At 45.9% G+C, this 15,209-nt stretch overlaps 1 protein-coding gene across 5 annotated transcripts in view; it reads left to right on the top strand.

Annotated features, from left to right (window-relative positions):
* ARHGAP23 (Rho GTPase activating protein 23) overlaps positions 1–15,209 on the top strand; it is a 171,861-nt gene that overhangs the window by 148,954 nt on the left and 7,698 nt on the right. For all 5 annotated transcript variants that reach the window (XM_083582343.1, XM_083582341.1, XM_083582342.1 and 2 more), the window contains 5 exons: positions 1,187–1,260; positions 3,530–3,619; positions 4,893–5,018; positions 7,186–7,227; positions 8,532–8,625. In XM_083582343.1, coding sequence (XP_083438469.1) covers positions 1,187–1,260; positions 3,530–3,619; positions 4,893–5,018; positions 7,186–7,227; positions 8,532–8,625 — 426 coding nt within the window. The remainder of the gene's footprint in view (positions 1–1,186; positions 1,261–3,529; positions 3,620–4,892; positions 5,019–7,185; positions 7,228–8,531; positions 8,626–15,209) is intronic.

Genomic DNA, 15,209 nt, shown 5'->3' with positions numbered 1-15,209 from the left:
GGGCAGACATGGATTGCGAGAGAGGAAAGAGGAGCTTAAGTGCCCGGAGAAAGGACTGGGGCCTCTGGCCGGGCAAGTGACTATATAATAGCAAAGCTCTCAGGAAGGCCTTTTGAATTAATTTCAGGTTTTTGGAAGGGAGGTATTTCCCCAACAGTGCTCTTTCTTGTCTTCAGTGGCTTAAGCTTGCCCCTATTTCTTTTCCATCATGAGCAAAACACTTGCCTTTAAATGAGCAGGGTTGTCCCCAACAGTGGAAGGAAAAAGCCATCAAGTCAGCCATCCCGCAAAACCCCTATCATGCAGGAGCAGGAGCGCATTTGAGTGCTCACCTGGTAGGTTTAGGTGACAAGGGTTTGCAGGCAGGCCGAGTGAGCAGGAGCCAGGCGCAGAGGAAGAGATGAGGCAGAAAGCTGTTGGAGGAGGGATGGAGCTCTCCATCTTCCCACTGCCAGTTCAGTGGCAGGACACCTGCCTTGTGTGCAGAAGGCCCCAGGCTCAATCCTCAGCATCTCCAGGTAGGGCTGGGAGAGGCTCCTGTGCAAAGTCAGGGAGATCTGCTGCCGGTCACTGTAGATGATGCTGAGCCAGATGGACCGGCTGCTGTAGAACAGGGCTTCCCAAACTTGGGTCTCCAGCTGTTTCCCATCATGCCTGACCACTGTTCCTGCTAGCTAGGGATTATGGGAGCTGTAGTCCCCCTGCTCAGATCAACCCATTGCAAGCCTCTAAATTAATTTTTCCTCTAAGCAAAGGGGCAGCTGTGTGTTCTTGGTTTCCCCTTCCAGCCAGACTAGATTATTGTAATGCACTATATGTGGGGTTGCTTTTGAAGACTGTCCAGAAGTTTCAGTTGTTCAGCAATGTAGCAGCCAGACCTTTGTCAGGCATTCTCAGATCAGAGCATATAACTCCAGGCTTTGATCTCCTTTGGGAGCCTTGAGACTCCTTTGGGCTTCCTGTTTGCTTTCAGACTCAATTCAAAATGCTTTGGAGCAGGTTACTTTAAGGAGTGCTTGCTCTCATAGAGGCCTACCTGGGAATTGAGATCAGGGTCAGAGGTCTTGCGCTCAGTTCCATTGGTCTGCCCAGGTAAACTGCCACCTTATCACCTTGCGCGGGACTCCCATTTCCTCTGACCAGACAGTGCCTAACAATCACAGATGAATTTCTTCTTTTTTACAAGATAAGTACAATGACTTTATTGAAGCCAACCGGATTGAAGATGCCAGCGAAAGGATGAAGACCTTGCGCAAACTGGTACGCAATTTGGGGAGGGGAAGTTGTCCTCTGTGAGCGGATGCTTTTTTCTTTGCAATGCAGTGGGGGAAACACAAACACATTTCCTCTTCGCCTTGTTGTAACAAAGCTTTTGAGAGGGCAGGTTGTAGCTCAGTGATAGATCATACCACAGGTCCCTGGCATTTCCAGGTAGACCTTGGGAAGGACCTCTAACCGAGTCCTTGGAGAGCACTGGCCAATTGATGTAGATCTGGGGAGGCTCAAGGGCTTCATGGAAAGTTGGTCAGACCTCTAAGACCTGGTTGCCAGTGGCAGAGGTGACCAATGCACACTTACGCATGCACACACACTTATCACACATAGAGCACATAGAGCACATGCACACTTACAACACATACAGCAAACAAACCTGCACTCAAACTAACCACATATATACAGACATATGGCACTGCCCACCCCCCGCTATACAGTTACGCAGCCATACATAGGTATTCTTTCTCTCTCATACACAAGCCCCTATCACTTTGTGATGGCGGATGGCAGGAGATTTCATGCCCCCTCGTGGTCTTCAAGGAATGATACCTGAAGTTCAAGAGGCAGCGTTTTCACACCCACTGCAGTGCTGGGGGGTGGGAGGAGACTTGCCACTCTGGGTTCACCAACCCTAATGTAGACTATACTGAGCTAGGCAGCTCAGTGGTCTGACTCAATATGAAACCACTTCCTGTGTTCCAGTTATGCTAAAGTGGTGGTGGCATGAGTCAGTCTTCAGCTGAAATTAAAAACTTAATATTGGTGTGGATAACAGACGGGTTAAAGCATGTTCTCTACAGCAGTTATGTGTTGGGTCTCTAGGTAGAAAGCTGGATGCGGCAGGGAGAGAGAGAAATTGCCAGCATGGGAATGGAGAAAAGAGGAAGCCTTAAATGTAACATGTTAACACCCAGCAAATTTCAAGTCAGAGGATACTCCAAGAGCATCTATAAAACAGACAATTTACTTAACTGCCAAGCCAGTTATAAAAACACTTATCTCTTTAACACATTGAATGGCATCCAAGTCAACAGTGAAGCACGAAATTATTCTTAATTCTGGAAAAACCAGTATGCAGAAATGATTTCTCTCTTTAAGAACACCGATTTTATTACACAAAGCAGAGCAAATTATGTAGCACTCCTCTCCAAACACACTTCATCCCTTGGCATAGGAAGTTCATTATTTAAACATAGTTTTAAACAATTAAAAAAATTGTTTAAACAATTTTAAAAATCCTCCCTTTATAATCTTAAGCGTTCTCTTGCCCCATTTTACATTTCATAAAACAAACCAACAGAATCGCTCTTAAGGGTTTGTTTTTTTTAAAAAAATACTTTCTTAACCCTAAAGGCAATTCTTCATGATGTCTGCTAAAGTAACCTCTAAAACAAAGGCCACAGGCAGCTTATATAGTCCTGAGTACAAACCAAAAGCCTCTTAATGCCAATTACGGAGGACTAAAGGGGGGCGGGCGGGGAGGACTGGCTGAATGAGCCTTATATTTGCATGCTGACTATGTAAAATAATTAACCTTGAACCAGTGAAGAGGGAAAAACATGTAGGAAATAAGTACATAGGGAAAGTGTAAGATGTAATTAACTCCATATTGACAAATCCTGTAACGAGCCCCGTTCATGCTTGTAACTTACTCTTTTGCTGCACGTAGAATCAGAGAACTGTAGAGTTGGAAGGGACCACAAGGGTCAATCTAGTCCATTCCTGCGGTGCAGGAATCTTTTGCCCAACATGGGGCTCAAACTTACAAACTTGAGATTAAGTGTCTCATGCTGAGTTATCTCCATTCCCTAAATCTGGGTTCTTTGCAGTCTTGAGCACTACAACACCATAGCTAAGCTGTTGCTGATTTCACGGGCAATTCAATCACATGCCGGCAAATTCAGATGGTGCAGTTATAGTGAACTGGAAGGTCTTGGGCAAGGATTACCACACACACACTTTAAGCCTCCACATAGGTGAATTCCTGAGCATAACTTATAGAGCAGGTACAGCTATATCTTTTAGCGTCCAGCTTTAGTTGATGTAGGTGATGGTAAGCTTTTGAGTTTCACAGGTTTCTGTGTCTTCCTAAATTCAGAAGCTTCTGTATCCCTGCAGTTTGAGTGCCAAATTCATTTCACCAAAATTTTTGGAGAAATCTGGAAGAAGAGAGGGATTGGAGGAATTTTCCATCTTTCACGGATGTCCCAAGCTCTAATTGGTGGCTGCTGTTTTTCTTCCATCTGTTCCTCAGATCCGGGACTTGCCAGGCCATTATTACGAGACCCTGAAGTTTCTGGTGGGACACCTGAAGACAATTGCTGATCATTCCGAGAAGAACAAGGTAATGTTTGCCGAACCGAAAGAAATACGCAGTATGATATGGTAGCTTCTTCATGTGGAAGAAGATCTAGGTAGGTGCAACGAACAGCACAAGCCATGGGTAAGCAACACTCTTCCACAACAACTCTGCTCCCAGAAAACAAAACCCCAGCATCCCCATGACAGAGACATTGTATAGCCTCTGTGCAAGTTATGTGAAAGCAAATCAGGACAGTTTCTCAGTATATATGCTTCATCTGGAAGCAGCCTTAGGCTACGCAGTGGTTTGATCTCAGTGCCTCATAAGCAGTGTAATAGGTCAGACCAAAGGCCAGTGTTTTGTCCCCACACCGGCCAGCCAGATGACTGTGGAAAGCCTGCTGGGGGGACAGGAGGGCAGCAGCCCCATTCTGCTCTCATTTCCCAGAAATGAGAGGTATGTTCAGAGGCAGGGTGACTGATCCTAGAGTTAGCCATTGTGACTGTAAGATGTTGATAGTCTTATCTTCTGTGGATTTGTCTAAGCCCCTTTTATTTATTTATTATCTTTTTGTAATTTTATTTATTTATAATTTTCAATTTTTCAAGGATTCCACATTCACCCAAATGCCAACAATACATTTATACATTTAACATCGACTTCCCTTCCCCCCTTTCCTTTGCTGCTGCATATTCTAAGTATTCCATATTCTGTCTTTTTCTTTTTCTTTTATCTCAGTTGATTTTATACGGCTGAATTTAGTATAATCCTGCTAACAGTTTGATTTGTTTACAATGATTTCCCCCCCAAATATCCTACAAACCATTTCCAGTCTTCCTTAAAGACTCTTTCTTCCTGGTCTCTTATTCTGCTAGTTAAACTCGCTATTTCTGCATACTCCATCAACTTCATCTGCCATTCCTCCTTTGTTGGAAATGTGCCTTCTGTCTAAGCCCCTTTTAAAGCCGTCTAAGTTAATTGTCCATCTCCACCATCTTCATAACTTCCACCACAATCCTAGTCACTTACTTAGAAGTAAGCCCCAAACTTCCCAAAAGACAATTCCCGGATTGCACAGTTAGCTTGCAAGCTCCTTGGGGCCAAAGACCTGTTTACAGAATTTCACAAGCAGCAGCAAAGTGTCTTGTGTACAGTGCAGGTGTTTATATAACTATGACAACTAATGCAGACTGAAAGCTGAGATGTTTGCGGGAAACAGTCTTGTAGCTTCCTTTGCCGCCTTGCAGTCAAATGCCAGAATAGTCTTTTCTCTCTCTTTTTTTAAGCCTAAAAACAACAATGGCTTGCATTGCAGATGGAGCCCCGGAATCTTGCTCTGGTGTTTGGTCCCACCCTTGTTAGAACGTCGGAGGACAACATGACCGACATGGTGACACACATGCCTGACCGCTACAAAATCGTGGAGACCCTCATACAGCACGTAAGGGGCATGGAGGTGCCTGCAGGGGCATGGCAAGGGCTGGAGGGCAACCAGGAGAAGACTGGCCCTGCCTCCTGGATGTGGGGTGACCACCACTTAATTGCTTTTTAAAAGTCATCTGGATATCTTCTTGCAAAGAAATGAATGCAAAAAATTTTCAATCCATTATTAGTTTCTGAAGTGGTTGCTGCGTTTTGCATTTGCTCCCGTCACTGTAGATATATGTGAGCATTTCTCAATTTATTGAGGTACGTTAGCTTAACCATATAAGAAGAACTTTCACAAGATATAAGGAATATCTCATGTGTTAAATCAGCAGTAGACACTACTGGTCTCTTCTTGTTCCAGTATTTTCTATAATCGCAGCTAAGTCTATTGGCCATTACTCTGAACTGGTTCTTGACCAGTGAATCAGTTGTGGATAATAATAATAATAATATTTTATTTATATCCCGCCCTCCCCAGCCGAAGCCAGGCTCAGAGTGGCTAACAACAATAAAAGTAACACAGTTTACATAAAATCACAATCAATTAATTGAAATGCATTCTAAAATCAATTCATTCTAAAATCAATTCAAAATCAAATTAATGGCAACCATTGGGCTAGAGTTCTGTGAGGATTACCAAAGGAGGGCGTCAGACTGTGCCTTGGCCAAAGGCCTGGTGGAACAGCTCCATCTTGCAGGCTCTGCGGAAAGATGTCAAGTCCCACAGGGCCCTAGTCTCTTGTGACAGAGCGTTCCACCAGATTGGGGCCACGGCCGAAAAAACCCTGGCTCTGGTCGAGGCCAGCCTAACCTCCCTGTGGCCTGGGATCTCCAAGATGTTTTTATTTGAAGACCATAAGGTCCTCCGTGGGACATACCAGGAGAGGCAGTCACGTAGGTATGAGGGTCCTAGGCCATATAGGGCTTTAAAGGTTAAAACCAGCACCTTGAACCTGAACCTGTACTCCACCGGGAGCCAGTGCAGCTGATATAGCACTGGGTGAATGTGATCCCGTGGCAAGAAGTACTTTCACTGTTCTTGCTACCTGCTGCTCAGCAGGCATAGGGTTGATGGGAGCTGTAGTCCCATTAGGAGGGCTTCTTTTCTCTGCCATAGGTCACTGCAGCATTTATAAAGCAGTGGGGTTCCTTCAGAAGCACCCTCACTGACTAGATGTGTCTTTTCCTGTTCTACAGGGATAGAGGGCTGGTAAGGAAGAGGAGAATGGTTCTGCAAGTTTGAAGCATGAGCTGGGTTGAGGGAAAATAATAGCCAGTGGGCTAATGGTTAGGCTGTCACAAATAAATCCCTTCCTTGAAGCCACATTCTGGAAGGACTGAAAAGGTGCAAACTCAAATGTTTGGTACAGGAAAGCATGGTGTATTGCCCTTACAGGGGGAAATTACACATTAAGACTGGCACAACGCATAAAGAAACCATTGTGGGAGAACGGTGGAGCTTTATTTCATTCAGAAATTCTCCAGAAAACCAAATACCAATTCCAAAGGTTTACGCTAACTTTTGGATCACTTAATCATAATTAAGTTTTACAGGCATGCACTGTTGCATGCTGTGGTGTATATATGGAAAAATAACCTGTATTTTGGGGGGAATTAAATTAAAAACTCAAATATATCCCTTCCTGGTTCCTTGAAGCCAGTGGAAAGCCAATACACAGAAATGTTCCTGTGTTGTGATTTTTTAAAATAATAATAGCAACAGAGAGGGCAAAGGAACATACAACTGGCTAAAAAACATGCAACAGTTAGAAATTATTATTTGCAGTAGGTGGGAAGCCCTCCAAAAGCATAGTGAGGAAGGAGGAATTCTGACGACTAGCTAACCCAGTGCCCAGCTTCGCAGAACGTACGTCTGTCTTGTGAAGTGAAAAGCCAGGAAGAGTTCATGTTCGCATTTCATGGGTGAAGAAACTGCCACGACGCCCCTTTAAATCCAGGGCAGGCAGCCTCTTGGATTCCAGCCTTCATCTGCCCAAACCAGCCTGGCCCAATGGTCAGGAGAGATGGGACAGGTGTAGTCCCATAACACCTGAAGAGCAACAAGTCCCCCCAGCCCACCTTTAAACTTGCGAGTCTTAATATGATGTTGGCTTTCACTGGTTAATGTTAGCAACTTGACTCTGCTTTGATTCCTCTCCTCTGCCTTTTCCCTTCCACAGTCAGACTGGTTTTTCAGCGACAAGGAGGATAAAGGCGAGAAGGTGAGTCACTTGGAAAGGAGGAGGATGCCTGTACCTGAGACTGCAGGGGAATGCAGGGTGTCAGCACAGCCCTTTCCCAGCCATGCTCTGTAGACAGTCTTTCTGCTGATTCCTGTTGGTGGTCAGAAAGGACAGCCCTGCAGCTAGGGTGTTGTTGCGGTAAAAGAGCCTAAGCTTTATTTTGAGGCAAACCAGATGCCTGTGAGGAAACCCACTAGCAGGACAGGAAGGCAATAGCCCTTTCCCAACAACTGGTCCTCAGAGACACAGTGCCTGTGATATTGGATATAGTAAGGAACCATAGTGTGACTGGTAGCTGTTGATAGCCTTGCCCTCCTTAAAGTTGTCCCCTCCCCTTCAGAGCTGTCGTCGCTGCATCTTTTGCCCATGAATTTGATAGTTCTAATAAGGAGCTGGGTGGAAAAAAATACTTCTTTTTGTCTGTCTGGAATCTCCCACCATTTTCTTTCATTGGATGATCTCAGGATTCATGCTGCTCGCAGATCTGTTTATGCAGGAAAGACAGGAGGCAGGCAGTCTTTTTAAGAACGCTGAAATCGGTACAAAGGAGGTTTTCCTTACCAAGGTGTACACGTGGCACTTCTTTAGGCCCCCTGTTGCTTCTGCCAGACAGGCGTTGCTGGCTTTTGGAATTATATGTTTATATGCATGTGTGCGTGTATATCTTGATTTCTAGAGGTGATGAGCATACAGATACTAACTGCTCTCTCCCAGGCTGCCACCCCCTGCCCCAAATGTATGAGGGTGGTGGACGTATAGAAGGGGCCTCTCTGCCACTCTTAGCACCGGAGGGAGTCTGTAGGAAAGGAAGTGCTCTTTCAGATATTTAGGGCCTAAGTCCTTTAGAGCTGTAAACATGAATGTGAGTACTTTGAATTGTGTCCATTAGCGAACTGGCAACCCAGGCAACTATTTTAAAACTGTGGTTTAGGTTTTGTAGGCTTGAACTGTGGTGGACTGTTAAGTGGCTGGTCTTCCCTGTTTGGCCCAAGGTCAAATGAGATAAGCTTTTAGTTCTTTTCAGCTTTACTCTTCTATAGAACATTATGAGATGGGAGGAGTGGTTCTTCCCTTCCCTTCTCCCCATTTCCCCCCAGGTATAGGATGGAAGGAAGATAGATGAGTGGAGAGCTCCTAGTTTTCCAATACTGAGACCTCCACAGTGCAGCCAAACACACCAATAAGAGAGTTGGCCGAGGAGAAAGAGAAATCCGTAGAACACTGTACACCTAGCAGACAGCTCGAATCCTTCCCTCCTAACCACAAATGCATCCATTTTGCAGACCCCTGTAGATGAGCAGGAGGCCCAATCAGTGCCGAATATTGAGTACCTTCTGCCCAACATTGGGAGGACAGCAGCACCGGGGGACGCTTCAGGTGAGTGGACATTGCTTCATCCCAATGGCTGTGGAATTCCCACAGTGCAAAGTTCTGACTGGTGTTTTGCAGTGTTGCCTCTCTGTAAAAGTTATTCCCGCTAGTTCCAGTATTTAAGCGCAACAAGCAAAAAAAGAAAAAGAAAAGTTAGTCCACTTCCCTTTCACACTAACTTCCCTTTCACACTACACGTTTCATACATAAGCCCAGATCTCATTTCTCTTAGCTTTCCCATAGGCTTGTAAATTGTCTTTAGCTCCTTATTGTTGACCTGTCCATCTAACCCCATCCCTCGAGTGCACGATGCTCAACATCCTTTGCCAAAGCCATCTGCCTGCTTCTGAAAAATATTTGCGTTTGGGCAATTCTCTGATAGCAGAGAAGTCCCTGTTTGGACAAAAGCCACTGGGATTAGCTCCTTCCCTTTGAGGCTGCACTGTTAGCAACAATGTGCATCTCTTTCTCCCTGCCCCGCTTTCTCGCAGTTTCATAAAATATAATGCACTGCTTGGTCGGAAGAAGTTTCCAGACAGTTTACAAAGAGATGAAACAAAAAAATTGAGAAAAATCTACAACCCTATTTTAAAACATGCCAAAGTTAAAATGCCAAAGCAGATTAAAACTGCCTCAACTTTCTAAGCATCCAGGTAGGCTTGTCTAAACAAGAATGTTTTTAAAAAGGTAAAGGGACCCCTGACCATTAGGTCCAGTCGCGGACGACTCTGGGGTTGTGGCGCTCATCTCGCTTTATTGGCCGAGGGAGCCAGCGTACAGCTTCCGGGTGATGTGGCCAGCATGACTAAGCCGCTTCTGGCGAACCAGAGCAGTGCACGGAAACGCCATTTACCTTCCCGCCGGAGCGGTACCTATCTATCTACTTGCATTTTGACGTGCTTTCAAACTGCTAGTTTGGCAGGAGCAGGGACCGATCAACGGGAGCTCACCCCGTTGCGGGGACTCGAACCGCCAACCTTCTTATCGGCAAGTCCTAGGCTCTGTGGTTTAACCCACAGTGCTACCCGCGTCCCAAGAATGTTTTTAGCAGACACCTAAAAGAGTACAATGACAGGCGCTTGGTTGATCTCAGTAGGCAGGGAGTCGGAAAGTGCAGGTGCTGCCACACTAATTGATCACATTCTTAGAAATGTGGAACAGATATTAATTGGCACCTGCAGTAGTTAGCGCCAATTCCACCGATCAAAGCGGTCGAGTGGGCACGTGTTGGGTAAGGTGATCTTGTAGGTAAACTGGCCCCAAGTGATGCCTTGAACTTGCCCAGTAGAAAATCAGCAACTAGTGCAGATCTCTGAACACAGGTGTTATATGCTGACAAGGCCTCACTCCTGTCGGCAGCCGCGCTGTACCATTCTGCACTTAACTGCAGCTTCTGAATCGAGTGCAAGGGAAGCCCAACATTCCTTGCATTGCTAGCCCCAAAGTGGAACACGAGCGAGGTCTCAGCTAAAGAAGAATGGCAACTTGTTGACAGAATATGCACAACTCGCAGACTTAACATATAGAATAAGAGAACAAGAAGAACATAAGTTTAAAGAAAATTGGAAAACGTTTATTGGATATATAGGAAATAATTGTGTACAGCTGAAAACACTGGCAGCATTAAGATAACAGTGTAAAAAGTTTTGATGGAAGCAATAATGGCATACTGAATTGTATAGTTTTTGTAAAATATGCAGGGATTTATGATATGTAAAATGAACCATGGAAAGGGAAGAAGGGAAACCATTGATATCTTAAGGATGTAAAATGAGTATTTTAAATTGTAGAACAGAAAATGTAATTAAAAAATACACACACACACCATTGCCCGCATTACCGTAATCCCATCTTGAAGTAACCAATGCACAAACTACTATGGCAAGACTTTCCTGGTCCAGGAATGGGTGTAGCTGTCGAACCAGCCGCAGTTGGTAAATGGCACTTGTAGCCATTGAGGCAGAGCTGGATCCAGAAGCACCCTCAAACTGCCAACCTGCTCCTTCGCAGGGAGTGCAGCCCCATCCCAGGCTAGTCAGGTGACCAATTTCCCCAATGTGGAAGCGACTCATCCACAGTTCCTGCGTCTTGCTGGGATTCAAGCTCAGCTTGTTTTTCCTCATCCATTTCACCACTGCATCCAGGCAGTGGCCCAGGGACTGTGCAGCCTCTCCCCATTCAGATGTCATGGAGAAATAGAGCTGAGTGTCTCCGGCATACTGATAGCACCTGGCCCAGAAACGCCGAATGACTGCTCCCAATGGCTTCATGTAGATATTAAATTGCACTAGAGAGGAGAGTCCCTTGTTGCACCCCATAGTGTAGCCACCAGGGGGCCAAAGGCACTCTTCCAACGTTGCTCTCTAGGCTGCCCTGATTGGAACCATTGTAATACAGTGCCACCAATTCACATTTCCCAGATCCGGTCCAGGAGGATGCTGTGGCCAGTGGCCTCAAATGCCAAAGAAAGATTAAGAAGCAGGCACAAGGTCATACTTGCCCCTCTGAAAAGGGTGACCAGGCCTGAACCCAGATAGGAAGGGATCTAAAGAACTGGTGTCCTCCAAGAATTGGTGTCCTCCCAATAATGCCACCATGACACTCTCCACCACCTTCTCCCCAAAGAGGGTATTGGCACCTGGCCAATAGCTATTCCAATCCAACAGGTCCAGAGCCGGTTTCTTTAGGAGCAGTCACACTGCTGCCTCTTTTCAGTGCAGCAGGGGCCACCCCCACATGCAGCATTGAACACGCTCTGGAGCCAGCCAGTCAGCCCCCCCCCCTCTGCTAGATTTGATAAGCCAGGAGGAACAGAGGTTGAGGGGACATGTGGTTGGACGCCCTGCCACCGGCACCATGTCCACATCAGCTGATGGCATAAGGTGAATCTGGTAGCACAGTCCTTAGAAAAAAAGGGCATGCATAGCCATTGTCACCTACCCCACCCCTTGGCCAGTGGCAAACGGAGCCTTTTATGTTGGCAGAAGAGAAACCATATTTTTGGCACTGGAGGGGAATTGCTCTTGCGCTCCAGCTGGAGTTGCTAATGTTGATGGGAGGTATTGTTTAAGTGGGGTTTTGTTTTGTTTGTTTTTCTCTCTTTCTACTGTTTACAAACTTCCTTAACCTTTTTTGCTGTCTTTCTCTGTTCCTTCTCTCTCTCTCTTTCTCTCCATCTCCTCCTTCTTCCTCCTCTTCCGTACTCCAGCGGAACTGCCGGAGCTCTAGAGCTGGTACGGTGTGGTTGTGCTCTGGTGTACATGCACTAATTCCATTGGGTGATTACGAGAGATTGAGGAAAACAGGAAAGTGGTTCTGGTTCCTTATTGGTCCTTCCACGCCGACGAGCTACAACATTGGCGTGTACTATGATGAGACACGACACCGGAGGTCAAGCTCCTTACTGTTAAAAAGTTGGGAGTGAAAAATGAGGTCCACTTCATGGGCCTGTGATTTGCTTCTTAAAGCCAAGCATTAGGGGAAATAAATCAATTTAAAATCAGTTGTGAAAATAGTTTAAAACAAAACAAATCAGTAGCTTTCTAAGCGAGTGCAGAACATCTCCCCTCCCTCCTGACAGAATGGAAAGGTAGTTAATTTTTATCTGTAACAGCTCCAGTAATATGTAACTTTATTTTGTTTTATTTAGTTAGCATTTATATACAGCTTATAGAACAAAAGATAACGACTCAGTATAGACAAGTCTAAAATAATATAATAGGAACAAAACGTGCTCATGCAAACAGTCTAAATCCCAAGATTTAAGTTGTCTTTCTTCTCTGCCTGATGAAGAGTTCTGTGTGATTTGAATGCCTGCATATATGTTTGCACCAATATTGGATCCCTGAAAATAATTGCCCTGGCTGTTTTGTATTCAGTTTTTCCACTGGGAAGCAAAAGGTGTCTGTCCTTAAAACTTGGATGCTGCAGCCTAGAGACCAGAAATGTTTCCTTTTCCACCTTCAGAGGTTTTGTTCTTTCAAGGACTCTGGGGTTGGGGGGCAGGCTCAGAGTGACTTTCCTGCCTTTCCTCACTCTCGTTATTGCCAGCCACTAATTCCATGTTGTGGGTGGGGAGGAGGCCTTGGTTGTCAAGAGTGGGCCATTGTGACCATTATATTGTCTGTTGGTTTCATTGCCGCTGACGTTGCTGTGGCGGATTTTGTGTGTGACTGCATGGAGGCGGGGGAGCTATTGCACAAACGGCTTGGCTGGTACCGTGCCCCTACGAATTTTCTGTGGTTTTCTAGCCATTGTTCCTGCCTGTGCTCTTGCCCCATGGGGTTTGCCAGCACTCACCTCTGCCCCCTGCTTCCTCTTTGCTGGATCTGCCTGGCCTGGCTTTTAATTTTGTTAAACTTGGGGGGGGGCTGCATTGCCACTACTTTGCTTTAAGTACCCCTTAAAACATCTGGGCAACATCTGCCAGCCATTCTCTTAGGTGTGGCTCTCTGAACGTGGCAATCGCTGAACTGAGGCAGAAGAGCAAATCTTTTTTTTTTTTTAAGCTGGTTGTGAAACTCGACCCACCACCCTCTGTTCATGGCTCACCTTCAGCTGTGTGGGGTGTAAGGTATGAGCCTCACTTTCAGCTAAGGCAGATCCCCTCTAGGACAAAGGACTGACTCTTCCCAAAGCACTGACTCTTACAACTTTGGTTGTGTACACTCTATGCAGTAGCAGCACATCTGTTCCCTCAAAAGAATTCTGGGCACTGTAGTTTTTTAAGGCTTGTGGGGAATTGTAACTCTGTGAGGGGTAAACTACAGGGCCATTTAAAATGTGCTTTAAATGTACAGTGTGAACACAGCCTTCGTTGTACTGCTGGGCACTAATCTGGTTCATTGGTTGTTTGTGGGCCGCTGTTTCATTTCAGCGTTGCTGCTTGAGCAGCTTCTGGTTAAAAAGGCCAGTTCCTTCTGCACTCCAGTGCACCTGTACTGTACATTCAGTACGATGGGGCAGGGGAAGCATTCTGAAGCATTCCGAACTCTGCCATGTTTGCCACATGCACAGCAGTCAAGATGCCACTGATTTCAGAGCTGATTCCACCCTGATGGCACCTGCTCTTCCGCATCCTCACGAGGGTCAAAAAAGAACAGGAGAATTCGGCACCCATCGCAATTTTTCTTTGGGAACGACTTGAGCATTTCCTTTTCTTTCTTTTGCCATTGCATCCTGTTGTGCTTTCAGAACCCATCCTCACATTGCTGGCCATGAGTGGGAAACAAGACCCTGTTTCAGAATCACCGCTCAAGGAGATGGGAGACCAGCCCTGTCCCTAATCCTGTTAACACTGAGCTCCTGATAAACACCTTATGATCCACGAGGCCAAATCCATCCCCCAGTCATATATTGTGGCCTCCTTGGCCACCTCTTTTTACAGTCCCAGGCAAGCCTGTGGGGGACTCCATATACCTGACCGATGAGCTCATTTCGCTTTTGATGGGTCACATGCCTTACGAACCTGGCTTCAGTCTTGCTCCTCTGGGTGGAACTGTGGCGCTTTCCCTTCTGGGACTAACTGCGCATGTATGTGCAGATGCATTGGATGTTAGGACGCTGTGCCTTCCTGCCATGTTGTTAGTGGGCCCATAGAGCAGGAGGCAGGCAGCTGTGTGTGGCGACAAGTCAGGTGTTGATCAGATGTTCCACTGCCTTCCCCCTAACCGCTCTGTGCTCAATCTGCCTTTCTACTTAACTAATTCCACTGACTTTGCTCCACTAACCTTCCTGACAGCCTTGTCACCATCACTTGAACAAATGTGCCTGATTGTGGTCCCCACCCTTACAAAGCCCCCATTCATTCATTCAGGATACTCTGCGTGTTCTGGGGTGCTCGATCTGTTCTTTGTTCTTGATTTCCTCCCCTCCCCACCCCTTTTATTTTGCCACCAGTTCATTCAATTTTATTTTCCTTAAGTAAACACGAGACAAAATGAAATGGTGGCTTGTGGTCCAAGGTGGCATGTTTGTAAACACCCAGGGTCAACATCCCTTCTCTGGACTATTATTTAACAAGAGGGAGCCCCCTGCTCCCAAACCTTCTTCAATCTTGGCTTATTTTTTAGTAAGGGCCCAAAATATTATTGGTGTTTTGCTCAGAGATGTGCTAGGATAAATAAATTTGCATAGAGTCCCTCACTTTAAGACAATTTCCTCTGGCAAGAAGCGATGTGATATTAGAAAAAGGGTTTGCCTCCGTTAGATGTCTATCGGAAGAGCCCCTGAATTTGGGGTACCTATTCTTTTAATTTGATTTTCATCTTGGGAGTGTCCTTCCCCAGGACACCACCAGGGGGCGCAAACGACCTTGTCATGTCTCATTGGTGATTGGGCCATTAACAGCCAATGCTCCGACCCACCAAAGTACAGGCTGTGATCCTAATGAGATTGCTGAAGGGAAGAGTGAGATTCAGGAGTCCCTGACTGCTCTGTGCACAAGTGTGTGTCTTAAGGAGCCAGTAGCAGACAAAGGAAGGGGAAGTGCAGCTCTGTGAAGTTTCAGAAGCGGCTGAGCTAATGAATACATTCACTGCAAAATACGGAGGCCCCCAGCTCTGCCAGCAGAAGCTTCTTCCCGTGTTGTC

The sequence above is a fragment of the Podarcis filfolensis genome (assembly GCF_964270895.1).
Source record: "Podarcis filfolensis genome assembly, chromosome: 13".
Taxonomy (NCBI): Eukaryota; Metazoa; Chordata; class Lepidosauria; order Squamata; family Lacertidae; genus Podarcis; species Podarcis filfolensis.
The sequence above is the reverse complement of the archived record's forward strand: the minus strand, read 5'-3'. Positions and strand labels throughout refer to the sequence as shown.